The 18413-nt window shown below is 48.2% G+C and overlaps 1 protein-coding gene across 1 annotated transcript; it reads right to left on the reverse strand.

Moving 5' to 3' along the window:
- Positions 1-8048: 8048 nt before the first annotated feature.
- LOC125428022 (SH3 and cysteine-rich domain-containing protein 3-like) lies at positions 8049-14703 on the reverse strand. Its single transcript, XM_048487598.1, has 5 exons — positions 14620-14703; positions 14145-14293; positions 12241-12292; positions 9165-9326; positions 8049-8525 (listed from the first exon to the last, which is right to left on the reverse strand). The coding sequence occupies exons 1-5, from the start codon at positions 14701-14703 to the stop codon at positions 8427-8429; spliced, it is 546 nt and encodes a 181-aa protein (XP_048343555.1). The 3' UTR covers positions 8049-8426.
- Positions 14704-18413: the final 3710 nt, after the last annotated feature.

The following is an 18413-nucleotide window of genomic DNA, read 5'->3' on the forward strand; positions in this document are numbered from 1 at the left end:
GGGATGATAACACAGATGATAATCTCTAAAAAAGCTTGTGGCTCTCAAGGCTCCGGTAAGCAGAGGAATCCAGCCTGGTGGTTGCATCAATTGATGGATATAGAGATAATGAGGGGAGGGGTGAAGGGGGTGGGTGGGAAAGCAGGTGATTTGAGGATGGTGATTTTGACCCACCTGAATTGAAAAGTCTGAAAGGGTTCTAGTGCCCCCTTGAGGTCTAAAATCAGATGACACGTCTGCCTCCTTGACGTTTGCTACCAGTCATTTTGCCTCACCACCCTCCCTTGACTTGAGCAGAGGTTCAGAAACAGCAGACAGATGGGCACCTGTTCAGTCCTCAGGCTTGAGCGGCAGAGCCCCTCCTCCCCGGGCACCTGCTTGGGTCACACATTTTCCAGTGACGTCAACCGTGAAAATCAACACCCTTTGCTGCACCTGTCTCTCTAGCTCCCATACATGGCAGCCACCTGCAAGCAGCTACTCCTGCCTCTAGTCAGGTTCTTCTGCCTCTACTGCCTCCAAGCAGAAACGTGGCTTCTGGCTTGTCTGTTTCTGCCAAGCCTGAAGGCTTGAGGGACATTTTCCGCTGAAAATAGATCCAGAGGTCGGGAGGACCACATTTTGTGCAATCTCGCTGCCAATACCACCAGCACAGAAGAGAACCCCATTTGTCCAGAGTCCACAGCTTCTCCTTGGAAAACTTTGCAGCTCAGATGCTTCCAGAGGCTGCAACGTCTGCTTGTTGGAAGTTTGCACCCAGCCCTGTGGCTTTAGTATTTGTGTCTCCTTGACAAATCTGAATTCAGTGCCAAAGAAAAGCCAACTTCTGCGGTCTGACTAAATTATGCAAATGCCATTTATGTACTGTGTTAACATCATTTATTTTGCTTTTAGGAATTCAGAATATTAAATTCGCAGGGTGTGATAAATGGAATTCCTTCTCAGCGTCATTCCAGTGTGAGATGTCACTAGACCAGGGGTCTGCAACATGGCCAATGGGAATTGTAGTCCATGAACATCTGGAGAGCCACAGGTTGCAGACCCCTGCACTAGACGTTGACTCCACATGTGCACATTTATCTCTGACCAAGTATGTGTTAAATCCAAATTAAATAAGACTCTGGAAAAGTCTATGAATGGGTCCTCCCAACAGTTTTCAAAGAATTGTAATAAGGATCAAGGCCACAATTCAGGGGAAAGGGATTTTAACCCTTTAACCATGTACCACTCCTCCCCCCCCCAGCTGTTATTTGCCCCCTAGAGGGTAAGTGGTGTAGTGGTTAAGAGCAGGTGCACTCTAATCTGGGGACCGGGTTTGATTCCCGGCTCTGCCACTTGAGCTGCGGAGCCTTATCTGGTGAACTAGATTAGCCTGTGCACTCCAACACATGCCAGCTGGGTGAGCCTTGGGTTAGTCATAGTTTTTTGGAGCTCCCTCAGCCCCACCCACTTTACAGGGTGTTTGTTGTGAGGGGGGAAGGGAAAGGAGATTGTAAGCCACCTTGAATCTCCTTACAGGAGAGAAAAGGGAGGATATAAAGCTACTCTCCTCCTCTTCTTCCTCTTCTCAAGTATGGGCAACATACTGGCAATGGACATGCTTCCCCAAATGGAGGAAAATAGCTTAATGGGAGCACCTGAAGTCAGGAAAATGGCCCACAGGAAAGATTAACTGTCTCTTCCCCACAGCCCTGATATAAATCTCTGCCTCCTGCGAACACACTCTCCAACTTTCTAAAAAATTATAGAATGCTAAGGATGTCCAACAACAGAATTCTTAAAATTGTGCCCAGTTTGGACTTCAGAAACTTGTTCTTTAACCCAGCAGTTCTCAACCTGTGGGTCGCGACCCCTTTGGGGGTCGAATGACCCTTTCACAGGGGTCGCCTAAGACTCTGCATCAGTGTTCTCCATCTGTAAAATGGATAAATGTTAGGGTTGGGAGTCACCACAACCTATGTATTAAAGGGTCGTGGCATTAGGAAGATTGAGAACCACTGCTTTAACCAAAATGAAGATATTCTCAGGAAGTTAAAAGCTGCAAACACCAGCTTCCCCAACTGTGCTGAGCAATCACACACAGAGACATTATAGATAACCTGGTCCTGCCATCAGGAAGCTCAAGCAATCAAGGGGGTCACATCCATGGGTTTTAAATGCCAACTGTCACTTTTCATAACCAAAACATTCATTTTTCATCATTCGACTCTCCTTTACTGTATTCTTACAGATCCAGTGAGACAAGAGGCAGGTAGCCATGTTTAGTCAGTAGATTATGCATGTATTAGACACAGAAATATGCTCAATTTGTATTGCTTTAGCCAAACAAATACGATCTTGGAGACTTCGTTCCCCATCATCCCCTCGATAGATGCACTCTGCTGGAGACAGATATATTCAAAATCACAATATCCACTTCACATTTTCTTTTTGCTTGAACTTTCTCGTCCAGCCTACTCAGGCACGCATATTCTAATGAGAGCAAATTAATTCCATTTGCAGACTTCTTGAAGTCCATACAGACTTCCGCTCTTCAGGTCAAGTTGAAATACAGCCGCACACCTTTATGCTGGCACCAGTCAGGCTCCCAATGGGGCGAGAGTCAAACTCACATGACGTAAGGTGCCAACCTCCAGGTAGCACCTGGGGATTTCCCTCTGTTACAGTGGATCCTCAGACAACCAAGACCAGTTCCCCCTGAAGAAAATGGCTACTCTGGAAGGTGGGTTCTATGACATGGTAACCTCACTGAGGTCCCTTCCCCCCAACACCGGCCTCTTCAGACTCCACCCTCAAAATCGCCAAGTATTTCTCAACCTAGAGCGGGCAACCCTATGCGAAGTCTTTCTAAAGGCTGCTTTACCTTATTCTTCTGGTTTTTTTATCCCTCCATAAACCTCTCTTGAATGGAAAGGCACCTCCTGCAGGAGAGGAGGGGGAGAAGAAGCGGAGGAGTGGATTTATATCCCCCTTTCTGTCCTGTAAGGAGACTCAAAGGGGCTGACAATCTCCTTTTCCCCTCTTCCTTTCCACCTACAATAAATAATTCTGTGAGGTAGCTTTTAGAGAGCTCCAAAGAGCTGTGACTAGCCCAAGGTCACCCAGCTGGCATGTGTTAGAGTGCACAGGCTAATCTGGTCCCCAGATAAGCCTCCACAGCTCAAGTGGCAGAGCGGGAAATCAAACCCGGTTCTCCAGATTAGAGTGCACCTGCTCTTAACCACTATGCCACTGCTGCTCCCAAATGCAGATTGCTCTGTAAAGGTTAGAGCAGCAGTTCGCGCTTTGTGGCTCACAGACAGCCTCATTCACAATTACCAACCACCAAAAGAGTGACATTTATCTGGGCTGAGGCCTGGATTTCAGGGAGGCTTGCTGCATACCTGTTCCTCTGGGAGTGACTGTTTCAAGGGGAGAGAGTCAACTGCCACTATAAGCCCCACAGTGCAAAGGGCCTTGCCCATTTTCCTAAAACATGGGGCAGGCACCACATTAGGGAATGGTGTACACGGCAGTCAAATGTGGCACATCAGCCACTGAGTATCACTGGGTTATGGAGTATATGCACATACTCTCCACAGACCTCAATATGTCTGAGGGAGGATCCAAGCCTCTCGAGATCCTTTTCTATGTTTATCTTTCTCGCTGTTCTTTAGCTTCTAGGGTTCACACTTTGTGTTGGAACCCTACAATAGTTTTCCTGCACCTTGGTTCAGACTGGTACTTAAACAGTAGAACTGGAAGAATGGACACGGAGTTTGTTACGCCTCAAATGACTGAAGAGCACCTCCGCATCTAGAGACCTCTGAATACCAGTGCAAGGAGGAAATACTGGAGGAAGTCTTCATGCTCTGTTTGTTGGTCTTCCAAGGCAATGTGTTGATCACTGGGTGAAACAAGATGCTGGAACAGATGGAGCAGTGGTCTGATCAATTACAGGGCCCTTGTTTTCTAAGGGACAAATCCAGCAGGGTCTGCCATGCTAGTTGCTGCACATGGCTTATTGTGGTGAAATGGGAAAGGAACAGTAGCAGCAAATCAATTGCAGAGGCCAGCAGTACGTGCTCATGCAAACACGCAGCCTGATACTGTGCAATGTCATTGATGTGTGTGCCCGCATTCCCTGGGGGGGGGGAATGGAAAGGCACCCCTCCCACACATCTAGGCTGGCAGGTCATGATCCTTTACCTGGGAGTAAGCTCTGATTGGTGGCAATGGGTGTCGCTTCTGAGGAAACCCTCTGAGGGGCGCGACGCAGCCATTCAAAGTATGTCACGGTTGCTGTACCCTAGCTTAATTCTGAGTAATGTGTGGCCTAGTCTTTCTTAACTGTAACCGCAGTATTCAGGGAATCTAGGGTGCCTGGCCCCTCCCTCCCCTCCCTTGCATGTCGCCCCTCACTCTCTTCCCTCCCTCCCTTCTCTTCCCTTGCATGCCACCCCTCCCCCCTCCTTCCCTTCCCTTTTCCTCTGCTAGGGTGGGTAGGTCATATCAAGATGCTGCCCCCCCGCCTCCCCTCCCTTGCATGCCACTCCTCACTCTCTCCCCTCTCTCACTTCTCTTCCCTTGCATGCCACCCCTCCCTCTCCCTCGTGTGTATGTGGCTCTACTTCCACCTGAGTTTAATTGCTCATGTGAATTGCTCCACTGGCTCATATCCACCACCTGAGTGAACATTCTAAGCTGCACAAAACATCCCAAGGGTGACATGTTACACACAGGTAGCCAGGCATGTCCCTTCTACCATGTATACCATGGTGGCAGGCCTTTGACCTGGGGCTGTATGAAATTCCCAGGAATCGAACATCTAAAAACACTCTCGCCTGGCTGACTATAGTGGCTGGGAATTTTCAGAGGAATTGGCCCAGCAGTTACTGAGGTATACTATCATCAACAAAAACACTGTTAGCTTTTTATATATATAGATGTTAAGTCAGAAAGTGTGGTTTAAGTTTGACATCATTCTCCAGTACCCCTGTTCAAATGAACCAGGCAGCCTTTTGGGACCAGCCTGGGGCTAGCACAGTGCAGGTGCTGGCTAGCAGTGGACTCTGTCCTATAAATCAGGCTCTGATTCGGTGCACCTCCACATGAGTGGTGGACTCCAGAATCAGTGAGTCCAGCTCTGGGTCCCTGCTCCTACACTGCTGGGTGATCTTGGGCTTGTCACAGTTCTCTCAGAACTGTGTCCCACCTTCTTCGCAAGATGTCTGTTGTGGGGAGAGTTTGTAAGCCGCTTTGAGACTCCTTGCGGTCAAGTTGCTTAGTATAAATCCAAACTCTTCTTCTCTCCAAAGTACCAGTCTGCACCTCTGCACAGGCAGCGGCAAAGTCCTGTGTTCAGATTATCAGCAAGCAAAAGCTGGCTAAACTGTTTCCCTACTAAGAGTCAGCCCAGGTCTGGATTTCAGTGGGAGTAGCTGTGGCTCAGCCAGACAACACACAGGTACAGCACAATACACAGCCCTGGCAACATTTCAGAAAAGCGCACATAGTCAAACAGTCAGAACATCACGAGTGAATCACACAGCCCAAGCTAGTGTGGCTGGATGGTCCTGTTTACACATGGTAATGAGTATTTGGAAATGAGTATCCAGAAAATGCAAGCATGAGCCAGTTGGACATTGGAGCAGAGAGATCCTAAAAATGCAGGTTGAAAGAAAACAAACACAATGTCCCAACACTAGATACACTCCATTTGCAAGTTTTGTTTTACCAGGGAGCTGCAAAACTTTAAAGGTAAATGCTAGAGCTCAAAGGGAAGGTGATTGTTGTGGATATTTGGTAGATAGGATGACAACAGTAGAGATACAGGTATAAGATTCTAAGCCTTGTCTATATGTTATAAACAAAGTGGGGAATCAGAATCCCCAAAAGCACCATCTGTCGGTGGAAGAAAAGGAACTAACATGAATGCACTTGGTAAATTCAAATCTGTAGAACAGCCTCAGATATAAAATGTGAGATTTGTGTCGTACTTGTATTGAAAGAAACTTGAGAATCATTCAGTGCATTTCTTTAAAATCACATGCACGCTGTACACACAGAGCCAGCGTGGTGTTGTAGATAGCAGCAGGCTCTAATGGGTGACCTTGGGCCAGCCTCAGTTGCCTCAGAACTCTTTCAGCCCACGCAGAGGTGGGCAATGGCAAACCACCTCCAAATGTCTCTCGCCTTGAAAACCGTACGGCGTGGCCATAAGTCAACTGTGACTTGACTGCACTTTTCGCCATCACACTTTATACAGATTGTACCTGAGTTGGCTGTGATTTGTGAAGAAGGCGATAAGGTTCTGTTTTTGCTTACCTCTCATGATTGAACAAGGCAGCAAAGGCTGAGAAGGGAATAGCAAAAACGTACGTTTGCAAAGTGTGGGAGATAGCCAAGCATAACTCCGTGCTGATGCCCATATAACAGTTCAACAGCATCATGCGACTGGCTGTGAGCCAGAGAACCAGCGAGCGTGTCTGTGAGCTTGTACGTAGTCAGCTCTCATGCAACACTATGCCTATCATTGGGCAACAGCGAAGGTGCAAAACTCCCAGTAGCCAGTTTTGCGCGATAGCTGGCCAAGTGATTTGTCCAAGGAGTCAGAACGTAGGCAAAGGACATACGAAATGCATGTGAACCAAGAGCAGCATCTGGTGTGAGCCCACGGCTGTGCCATCGTAGCAATCCTGAAACCAATCCTAGCAATGCCTGAAATCCAGCCGTCTCTCAGCACAGTGGGACAATTTCCATTCACCTCACATAGAATTTCCCTCCTTTCAAGAATCGTGGAGACCATACAGCCTCTTCACTCACTGTGTGGGGAATGCATCTCTCAACTCAGCCCAGTGAAGAACTTTCGGATATCAGCAATTGGAATTGTGGAGCTTTTTTCACGCCCCACCCCCAGCAAATTCACAAATTCATGTATAGCCCACACATCTTTCCATAGGGTTGACATACTAATGGAAATTTCAGTAACTACATCAAAAGCATGAACTGGCAGGCCTCTTATGCATTCTTGGTTTCCTCATCCTTGTAATGACCGACAGCCTCAGTCCGAGGGGGACTTCAGGCCAACCCAAATCAACTCAAAGCATATCAGTATCACAGGAGCAGCGAGTGCTAATTTTCCACATTCTCCAAACTCCCCTTTCCTTGTGGATCAATGTCCCAACAAAGTTCTTTCCCCCAGCTTACATCAACAAAAGGAAGCCATGTTGGTTATTGCACACAGAGAAATACATATTGCCCCCCAAAAAATTGGAGTCTAATACATCAAATCTTCCTCATTGCTGAGGTTGAAAGGGCATCAAAAGGAGAAGACTTAACAAGAATCCCTCTCACAACAGCAGAAAAACTAAGCGAGAAGAAGAAGAAGAAGAAGAAGAAGAGTTTTGATTTATATCCCCCCTTTCTCTCCTGAAGGAGACTCAAAGGGGCTGACAATCTCCTTGCCCTTCCCCCCTCACAACAAACACCCTGTGAGGTAGGTGTAATTGAGAGGAGCTCTGAAGAACTGTGACTAGCCCAATTTCACAACCTAGCTTGGACAGCGTGTAGGAGTGTAATAGGCTTAATCTGAATCTCTCAGATAAGTTCTCCACAGCTGAGTCTGTATGTGAGCTTGCAACTCAAACCTCGGTTCCTCCAGATTAGATACACGAGCTCTTAACCTCCTACGCCACTGCTGCTCAGAAGGTAATGACAGAGGTATATTTCTTTTGCGTTAACAGGAGTCGCATCATCCCACACTTTCCCCTGGAAGCAGTCAGGGTCCTTCCTCTGCTGACCTCGGACCCAAAATCCCACTTTGGTTCGTGACAAGGAAGGAGCAGAGGCCTGTGTGGGAATAGAGAGATAACATATATTGGCAAAACCCACTGAGAGCTCTCATATAAATGTAAGTAACATAATTGTGAAGACAGGACTCACTCCCCCCACTGTGCATAGGGACAGTATTTGTCACCATTCCAAGGCCAAATACACAAAAAAAGCCACACACAACCCTGAAAATTAATTCTAGAGAGGAGTGCAAATGCCACTTCATGGAGTCCAAAAGCTGACACGAACGATCATTTATCCACTCCCTTTACAGACAGGAAGCAGAACAGCTTGGGCTGCATCCCAGCACCTCCATGGCGGCATCATCAAGGGTAATGGCCAAACCCATTCTGGGATCTGCCACCACTAAACCACAGAGTCCAAGGAGCACTTAGGAGAGTGCAGAGGCCTTCGAGATGGTAGCGTCACACACTCCTCGCCTTGAATGCTAGGCTCAGAGCCTTGGCAGATATCATGGCTCTTGAGCTACAGGCTCTCTCAGAACCCAACTCCATTGCCGAGAGTCCTTGGCAGCTCGGAATCTCTCCCCAAAGAAACGACCTGGCCCTCTCTGGCCCAGGCTAGGAAACCACTGGAAATGCCAGAATTGGGCCTCAAATCTCTTGGAGGAAGTCGACGGGGAAGAGCCCCACTTTACGGCCAGTGTAGACTTTCACGTACCCATTCAGCTCCTCACCCTTCTGCACCACAATCTGGAGTACAGTGAAGGAAAAGAAATGAAGAAGTGAGGTTCAAAAGGCATTGCGTGGTGTTCCAAGATGCCACCTCACCCAACTGGAGGAAAAGACAGCCCTTGGTTATTACATGAGCACTGATTAGCATGAAAGACTCCTGAGGAGTCCAAAGTTGCACAATTGTTCTAGTTGTTCTCTTTACCATAGAGTTTTGGGGAATTCCTAGAGAACCACAAATGGCTGTGAAGTCACTGCCAGAAAAAAGTTGCAACTTTCTGCCAAATTGCAATGCAGACAATGCTGGTTTTCTAGGGGTTCTGTCCCCCTGAAAGATCCCACTGTTTGCAGGGTCTGGGCTGGGAACCCTGGCACACGTGCACAGTAGGGCTGTAGAGTTGGGAATTCCTAGCAATTTGGAGATAGATCCTGGGGGAGGGAGCTCACCATGGATGCGATGTCACTCTAGGACTTCTGTTTCTCCTAGACACTATGGTATACCATAGAGTCCGCTCTCCAGAGCTGCCATTTCTTCCAGGGGAACTGATTTCTATAGTCTGGAGAACCACTGAAATTCAAGATCTCCAGGCCCTTTCTGGGGATTGACAACTCTAGAGTGTAGGCACATACATACCACAGTGCATAAAAATGAGTACATACCTGATCTTTTTTTTTTTTAACGCGGATCTTGCCCTGTAATTCTCCTGCTGCTGCTTCCACGGCAAGCATCAGACTCCACATCACCTTATGCACCCGTTCTCCTGCCCGCACACGTATGATGAAATTGGGTGGAAAGAAGCCAATTTTCTCTCCAATCTTTCCCTAGGTGAATCAGATACATGGATCAGTCATAAAGATGCCAACCAATCTTTCTGTCTCCCCACTCCCAATTCACCAGCCCAACCATTACCTCAAATAGGACAAGGCTGATACAATTCTGATTATTCTTTGCAAATCAGCAAATCTTGGCAGTTTGCAACTAGCTTTTCTCCAAGCACATAATCTCCACAATAATTAATAGCTCCGATGCCAGATTCCTCATTAAGCTATTCCTGGGATAGCAAATTTGCTGTTATGAATTGGGGAGCATTACAAAAAAAAAGTATAATAAAAACCCAAACTCTCCTACAAGGTAACATTTTGCAAAGGAAGGGATTAAAATGTAGCAACAATAACAGATTTCTGTAGAGTTTCTTGCAAAGAAAAAAAGTTTGGTGTGTTGCCACAGAGAGTTAACAAAAGTGATCCCCTTCTTCCAAAGCTGGTTTTATTTTATTTTTTTAAATCTCCATTATATGTTTGTGCTATGAGTTTAGTTCCTAATAAAGTCCTCTTCTACAAGCATAAGTAAATTTTACACAGGCTCAATTGTCGTGACACCTTGCAACGAACCCTGAAGATTGCAGAGGAATTCATTACTAAAGAACCAAAGTCTTCCCAAGAATTAGAAACCCTCCAGCCCTGGTTCCACAACCCAGACGGCACCACAGGCATGACATAGCCTGCTAAATCTCTCCACCAGCCTTACCACTCCCTTATTTGTGTATTTCCTTTAATGTTATTCCACTTTTCTCCCAAATGGGGACCCAAAGTGGCTTAGCATCATTCTTCTCTTCTACATTTTATCTTCACAACAAACCTGTAAGGTAGGTTAGGCAGAGAGTGTGTGAGCGGCCCAAGGTCACTCAGTGAGCTTTCATAGCAGAGTCGGAATTCGAACCTGAGTCTCCCAGATCTTAGTCTGACACTCTAATCACTACATCACACTAGCTCACTTTGCAACTATTGTTTCGAGACCTTTACTTGTGTGGCTTCCACCAGGAAATCTGGGGGGGGGGGAGTACCACGAACAGTGGACATTCTAAACCATCAAATGTCCTTGAGACAAGAAGTCGCAGGATGAGCTAAACTTTATTAGATTAAGTAGCCATGCTGCTAGAGGGAAGTGTCAATTGTTGACCTAATTTCGTCAGAGCAATGGGATGACTGGCATGCTAGTCTAGGAAAATCTGGGTTCAAATTCCCTTCTGCCATGAATTTAACTGGGGGCCTTTCCCCTCAATTTACCTTATCCCTATGCTGCGCGCTGCTCTTTGTGCACGCAGCATCTCTGGAGCTGGGCCTCAGGCTGCCCCTAATGCATTAGCTGAGCCATTTAAAAGAGCCAGGGATGCCATGACTGAGGGGGCACGACAGGCAGCAGCTAAGGCTAAGGCTGGCGCTGTCACCGCCCCTGTCGTGGGGAGTGCAGGGAGACCCCGCGCTACTTTCGGAGAGTAGCGCGGGGCTTAAGGTAAGTGGGGAAAGGCCCTGGGTCACCTTCTGCCATGAATTTAACTGGGGCAATCACTCACTCCCAGTCTAACCTATCTCACAAGGTTGTAGTGAAGATAAAATAGAAGTGGGAACAGAAGCATATCTAAGAAAAATGTAGCCCAGTGCAAAATCTTCCGCGGCCCCCCTCCCTCCTCCGTATGGGCAGCCGCCCTCCCTTACCACAACCAAACAACAGGTTTTTTGCACCAGGTATTGAAGTCAGTGTATAAACCCAGGGGGAAGGAGGAGGGGTGTGTGGGGCGATTTTCTGAGGCTCCCCCATGTGACTAAATAGCAACAGCCCGAGGACATTTAACCCCATATGTTCCCCTGGGCGGTACATCCCTGGGTGGGAAAGAGAGGTATACTGACCCTCAGGTCCCTAGAGGGATAGCAGGATAAAAATGTGGCAAAAGACACAAGATAATCAAAGATCCTAGTTCTACAGCCAGAAAAACGCAAACCTCGGATTTAATTTATTACAAATTTCTACCTGCATACAAACTAAGCTCCCAAAGGCAGTAAACAGACAATTAAAGGATTAAAACCCATCAACTGAAAGATAGGATAACTGAAATAATAGTGCTCACATTCCACACATACGCTTTTGGAAGAAAAATCAGCTTTTGGGCCTTCCCCCCAAAATGACAAGCTAACATGACTAGGGCTGCTAACCTCCCAAGTGGGTGGCTTGAGATTTCCTGATTAGTACAGGGGTATGGAATCTGCTTCTCTCCAGATGCTCCAAGTGAACTATAATTCTAATTTCAGCCCCTGTCAGCATGGCCAATTGTAGTTCATGAACATCTGGAGAGCCGCAGGTTGCAGACCCCTGCACTAGTACAACCAAGATTAGTTCCCCTGGAGAAAATGGCTACCTTGGGAGGTGGAGCCTGTGGCACTGTACCCTGCTGAGCCCCCTCCCCAAACCCTGCTCACGTTCCCTGAGGTGGAGCTACCAGGGGACGGGAGGGGGGTGCGCGTTGCACCGGGCCTACACATCCCCACCGAAAATCACGCCCCTTTGCGGTGTCCCCCCACACTTACCTTAGTGAAACAGTGCAGGCTGGAGAAGCGGCCTGTTCCCTTCAGGCTGAAAATGGCCGGGTGGGAATTATACTTCCCAAGAGACCTTGCTAGCCCCAGGGCTTCATAGGAAGTGTAGTTCCCACCACGCCATTTTCAGCCTAAATGGAAGAGGCCATTTTTCCTGGCTGAACTAAGGTAAGGGGAGGGGGTCAAGGTGCTGAGGGGGGGCAAATGCGCTGAGGGGGGGGCAAACGCGCACCTCTGCACGTTCCACCCCCCAAATCTCCAGATGTTTCCCAACTCAGAGCTGGCAACCCTAGCCATAACACAAATGTCTTAGGCTTGGTCTGTATGTCTCTTCCCTTCCCCATCTCTTCCTCCTCCTCCTTACCCGCCACCATTCTTCATTAGAGTCATCAACAATGGCAACTTTGTCCCCAGGGCTGAAAGAGAATAGATTCAAGAAAAATTTACTGCTGCAAATCATGGTGTGCGGACACATTCCGACTCTGGTATCCAGGACAGGTTGTTAAATTATTTCCCTCATCCTGCATGATTAACCAAGTACTTAACCAGCGTCCCTCATGACGGTTGCTATCACTCACAAAGACAAGGAAGGATTAGGCAGCATCGAAGGTTGTCTAGAAACGGCCATATTCGTAGCGATTCTCCTCCCTTCTCCGTCTCAGAAAAAGGTTTTAGCAACTGTCAGAAGATGCTTCAAACCCCCTACTCAGCCATTAAATCCACTAGGCAGCTTTGGGTCAGGTCACTCTCAGGTAAGCCTACTTCAGAGGGCCGGTGTGAGGATAAAATTGGGAATGGAAGACTCATCTACACTAGTCTGAGCTCTTTGAAGGGTGGTGTAGTGGTTAAGAGCAGGTGGATTCTAATCTGGAGAACCGGGTTTGATTCCCCACTCCTCCACCTGAGTGGCAGCGGCTTACCTGGTGAATCAGATGTGTTTCCGCACTCCTACATTCCTACTGGGTGACCTTGGGCTAGTCACAGTTCTTTGGAACTCTCTCAGCCCCACCTGCCTCACAAGGTGTCTGTTGTGGGGAGAGGAAGGAAAAGAGCTTGTAAGCCACCTTGAGTCTCCTTACAGGAGGGAAAGGTGAGGTATAAATCCAAACTCTTCTTCTTCTTCTTCTACAGCAGTTTGAATGATTTTCCTCATTTACTAGAGTGATCTTATAGACATAACAATTCATTAAGATTCTTGCTTTGTGAGAATGCAAGTGTGTGTTTAGGGTGGAGGAGTCCACTGAGTTAGTTCAGGGAAAGCACGTGGTTTAATTTTGGATCAATGCTGCACCACGTAGAATGAACGGGAGAGCTTGTTTGAAAACACTCTCAGATCAGAATCTTTCTGCTTAGCAGTGGAATAATTTGTTGTGGGCAGCTATATTTGAAGCGAAAATGTGTTGCCCTTTCCCTCCTCAAAAAGGTTCCCAAGTACAAATTTCCACTCAGCTCATTGGCAAGATGGTACCAGCATACCACGCTGCCTCTATAAGATACCTCTCCCCAACCCTGACCTTAACTTGACTCCCATTCCAAATACAATTTGTTCCCTCCCTTTCTTCTTTCCTCTTTTCCCTTTGCTTTTTTAGCCTTAGGAACGGGCTCTCGTTGAACTATTTTATACGTGGGTTGAAATGTATTTGGATTGTTTTAATTATATGTAATTGCTGCCAGAGTTTTAATGTTTACGTTATGTTGTTGAGTTGCTGCTACTAACAGCTTAGTTGTTGAGTCACTCGAATTTCTCTGGAAGAGGTCGATAAATCTAAAATATAAATAAATAAATAAACCTCAGTGTCAAGTACAGCTGTATGCAAAATGGCCCTCAGGCATAGGCGGAGCTACCACAGGACGGGGGGGGGAACCAATGAACCGGGGCGCAGCTGGGGGGCAGGGTGGAGAATTGCCCCAATTAATTTCTCTCCCCCCCCCAGACTGCTCCTGCAGACCAGGAGCAGCCTTGCTCTTTTAAATTCCTAGTTGCAAGTGAGGGGGGGTAGGGCGAGTGCATGCTGTCATTTTGCCCCGGGCACCATTCCCCGCCCCCCTGAAGGCACTGCCCTCGGGTGATAGCCAAGGCTGCCAACTTACACGATCAAGAACAAAATTCTGTTGCTAACAGGTTTGCTAAGTACATCCAGAGCCTCAGCACGCTCCCATGCTGAGACACCCCCACCCCCAGACAGTGAGCTCCATTCCATCTGAACCTGGTACGTTCTGCTTGGGTGGGAAAATGACAAATATCCCCCCTTCTTCCTTAGCACTCACTGGAAATCCAGGTCATCCTTTTCCAAGGCTTTGAAGCGATAAAGTGCAATGAAATAGTGTGACTGGGGAAATCCAGGCTGCTGTTTCTTGTTCTGTCCAAGAGAATAAAAACACAGATTAAGACGGGGCAATGGAGTTCCTGACAGTAGCTAGGATGGGGGGGTGGGGTGTTCCCTTGGAAATACTCCCCAAAGGCATCACCTCCCTGTATTTTGGCTTCTTTAACTTGAGAGTAGCACACAGAAACAACTGCCTCATGGCGGACATTAATATCGTGCATAATCAACCTTCTATTTATCCCACCATTCTCCCAAGGCGCTCAAGACAACATATGTTGTTCTCCCCTCCACTATTTGAGCCTCACAACAAATCCTGTGAGGTAGTTTTTGCTGAAAGAGAAAGATCAGCCTACAGCCATGGTGGCGAACCTTTTGCACTCCAGATGTTATGGACTACAATTCCCATCAGCCCCTACCTCAGCATGGGCCACCAGGCCAGCGCTGGCAGGGCCAGGAATTGTGGTCCATAATGACTTGGAGTGCGAGAGGTTCGCCACCATCGTATCTTTGCTGGGTACATTGTCCAGAAAGTGAGCTTCATGGCAGCAGAGGGATTTGGTCTCTGTTCTCTCCCAGGCCTAGTCGGACACTAGCCACCACACTACACTGGATCTTTTAAATGTCCCCTCTGTCACAGGCCTATGCAAGCAGGCAGTTCTCATACATGGACTCACTGTGAGGATCAAGGCCATTTTTCTCTTGGCCTCTGAGGGCTAGTATGGTTCAAATGTCAGACTAGGACTGGCGAGGCTTTGTTTCAAATCCCTGCCTCACCACAAGACTCAGCAGGTGATCTTGAGACAATGACTTCCTCCCAACCCAACTTCTCTTCACAAGGTTTTTGTGGGGACAGCATATACCCCCTGCCTTTAGCTCCTTGGGGGAAGGGCAAGATACAAACGTATGAGGTAAATCTTGCAGAGCTGTGGAGAAAGTGGCACAATTCCACAGAAGAGCTCCTCATATGAAAAGACAGCCAGCCTGGAGGGACAACCCACCCCTATTGACCTCTCCCTGATAGCTTTTTAAATACATTCCAGCCTTTAGATTTTGGCCCTGGCACAGTGGGGGAGAGACCCACCTGGCTTTCCTCTCTTCCTCATGTTGTCGCCCTTATCAAAATGGCAACCGTGTCAAGATAATATTTCCTAGCGATGCTGCTCTTCGGAAAAATGCTGGCACCGTGAAGTGAGCAGAAGAAAAGGAACAACGGTAACCAAGATAAGAAATAAAAAATTGCAGACGTTACAGCGGGTTTAATGATATTATCAGAAACGGATACAAGATAAAAGTCTTCTGTGGATTATAATACTCAGCAATCCGAAAGGTACAAACTAAGGTTTCGTATGAAATTCACTAGGGAATCTGTTGGTGATCTTGGTTGCGCCTTTTGGATTTGTTTTGGTTTTTTATGTAGAGGCAGCTTGCATCCATTTCTGATAATGTCTTTATACATACTGTTTCTCTGCAGTTTCTTGGCACCATGAAGTGAACAAGGTAATGGAGGGTGGGTAGGTGTTCCACTGTGCTCGCTCATTACTTCATTATTACATTCATGCACTGAGGTAGAGCTACCAGAGTGAGTCTACGGATATTGCTAAACACCCACTACATAAATCGAGGTTATTTTGGAGTAATTTCTGTGACATTTAGGGTGATCAACCTCATTCTGCCAGAATTACACCTAATCTCTAGACTTCAGGGTTCAGTTCCCCTGATTCTATGGCATTGTATTCCCACTGAACTCCTTCCCTCCCTGACCCATCATTTCTTAATCTTTATGAATTTTCCAAGCCAGAGCTGGCAACCCTATGATGCTTTGTCATTACTTTGTCCCTTCAGGCACTAAAACCATATTGGAAAAAAACATGGTGAGCACAAATGCACACTAATATTCCACATTGCCCAGTCAAGCATACATACGCTACACTAAAGAAGACAAATTCAAAGCCCAGGAAGTTCAAAAACTGCAACCTGCAAAATTAACCAAAGGTGCACGTTTGTTTTTTATCTCATTTATCCCATTTACTCTCCTGCCTCATTTAATCTCATTTATCTTGTTCTTCTAGCTATCATGAAGGTTAAGGGGTTATGCAAGATACTAAGGAAGAAGTTCTGACTATAGGATTCCTTACTATATCACTTTGTTTTCAACAGACTGCCCACAAATCTCGGGCCTCTAGTCCTAAGGGCTAGAAATGACTTTTAATTCATAATATTTAGAATAAAATAAAGGTTGGGATTCACTGGAAGCAGAATCTTATGCCCAGTACCAACTTGTAGGCTCATACAGTACATTTGCAGAACATTGCATTATGCATAGCCCATGGCCCCAATTTGCCAGAGACTGACCCCTAGTGTGAAGGTCTTAGACTCAAGCTTATCTAGGCTATACCACTTTCTGCTGGCATAGCCTGGTTTTCGCAGCCCAAGACGGGCAAAATGAAGTTAAGCCTCATTGAGCGCATGAAGAGCATCTGATCACCAGCAGCCAACACAAACATGCCAAGTGGCTGATTTTTCCTCTCTGTACCACCCTTTCTATGAATATTAATTGGGCACAGAAAGTGTGGTGCAAACCAATCTGCCCATAGAAACAGCCCGCAGGTTGGATCTCGCAATCCACAGGTACAATGATTGCAGATCATCTCCCTCCTTCCCAGCAGTCCTTTCTGAGCCCAAGCCGTTCATTCCCAGGGTGATGGAATCCACGTGGTCTAAAAGGTCATGTGTGTCAGGAGGCTGCAGTGAGGAGGGGAAAGAGAGTTCCAAACTCTTCTCTCTTGTTTTTAGCTGAGCTAAAATATGAGGAGAGAGGAGGAGGAGGAGGGTGCCTGGATTTGAGATTCATCTTTCTCTCCTGTAAGATGATTCTGTAAGGGGTCTATAATCTCCTCTTCCCTGACATAACATTCCCTGTCAGGAGGGTATAATAAGAGAGTCTCTAAAGCAGTCTTGGGATCTTAGCCCAATGTGTCACCTAGCTGGCATATGCCGGAGTGCACAAGCCATGGGAACAGCAGTGGTGTGTTAGTTTAAGAGCGCATGTATCTGATCGGGAGGAATCCGGCCTGATTCCTAGCCTCTGCCACTTGAGCTGTTGAGCCTGACCCAGAATCTGGGATTTACCTGTACACTCCTACACACACGCCAGCCAAGTGGGTGACCTTGGGCTAGTCACAGCTTTTTGGAGCTCTCTCAGCCCCACCCACCTCACAGGGTGTTAGTTGTGAGGGGGGAAGGGCAAGGAGATTGTAAGCCCCTTTGAGTCTCCTGCAGGAGAGAAAGGGGGGAATATATAAATCCAAACTCTTCGTCTTCTTCTTCTTCTAATCTGGTTCACCAGATACGTCTCCATAGCTCAAGTGGCAGAGCAGGGAATCAAATCCGGTTCTCCAGATTAGAGTGCACCTGCTCTTAACCATTACACCATGCTGGCTCCAAAAAGAAGAGGCAGAAATGGTGGTTTTGGAGCTCAGCCACTTCGATCTACCTCCCAAGCCCCTGTCCCATTTCTGGCTGGCAAATCATGTGGGATCCTGTGGCGATACTGGGAATAAACTTGCCTGAGGTGAGAAAAAGGCTGTTTGGTGGAGGGAAGCACGGGAAAGATCTGTGAGGAAGCGGGAATGATCAGCAGTGGAATATCTGCTTTGTATGCAGAAGGCTCCAGGTTCAATCCCTGGCATCTCCAGCTTAAAGGATCAAGTCATCAATGATGTGAAAAACCTTGGCTAGTGACCCTAGAGTCCCTGGACAGCCAGTCTGACTAGAGCCAGGGGTCTGCAACCTGCGGCTCTCCAGATGTTCGTGGACTACAAATCCCATCCACCCCCCCCCCCCCCCCCCCCCCCCCCCCCCCACCCCCCCCCCCCCCCACCCCCCCCCCCCCCCACCCCCCCCCCCCCCCACCCCCCCCCCCCCCCCCCCCCCCCCCCCCCCACCCCCCCCCCCCCCCACCCCCCCCCCCCCCCACCCCCCCCCCCCCCCACCCCCCCCCCCCCCCACCCCCCCCCCCCCCCACCCCCCCCCCCCCCCACCCCCCCCCCCCCCCACCCCCCCCCCCCCCCACCCCCCCCCCCCCCCACCCCCCCCCCCCCCCACCCCCCCCCCCCCCCACCCCCCCCCCCCCCCACCCCCCCCCCCCCCCACCCCCCCCCCCCCCCACCCCCCCCCCCCCCCACCCCCCCCCCCCCCCACCCCCCCCCCC

This window comes from Sphaerodactylus townsendi, linkage group LG03, assembly GCF_021028975.2.
Source record: "Sphaerodactylus townsendi isolate TG3544 linkage group LG03, MPM_Stown_v2.3, whole genome shotgun sequence".
Lineage (NCBI taxonomy): Eukaryota > Metazoa > Chordata > Lepidosauria > Squamata > Sphaerodactylidae > Sphaerodactylus > Sphaerodactylus townsendi.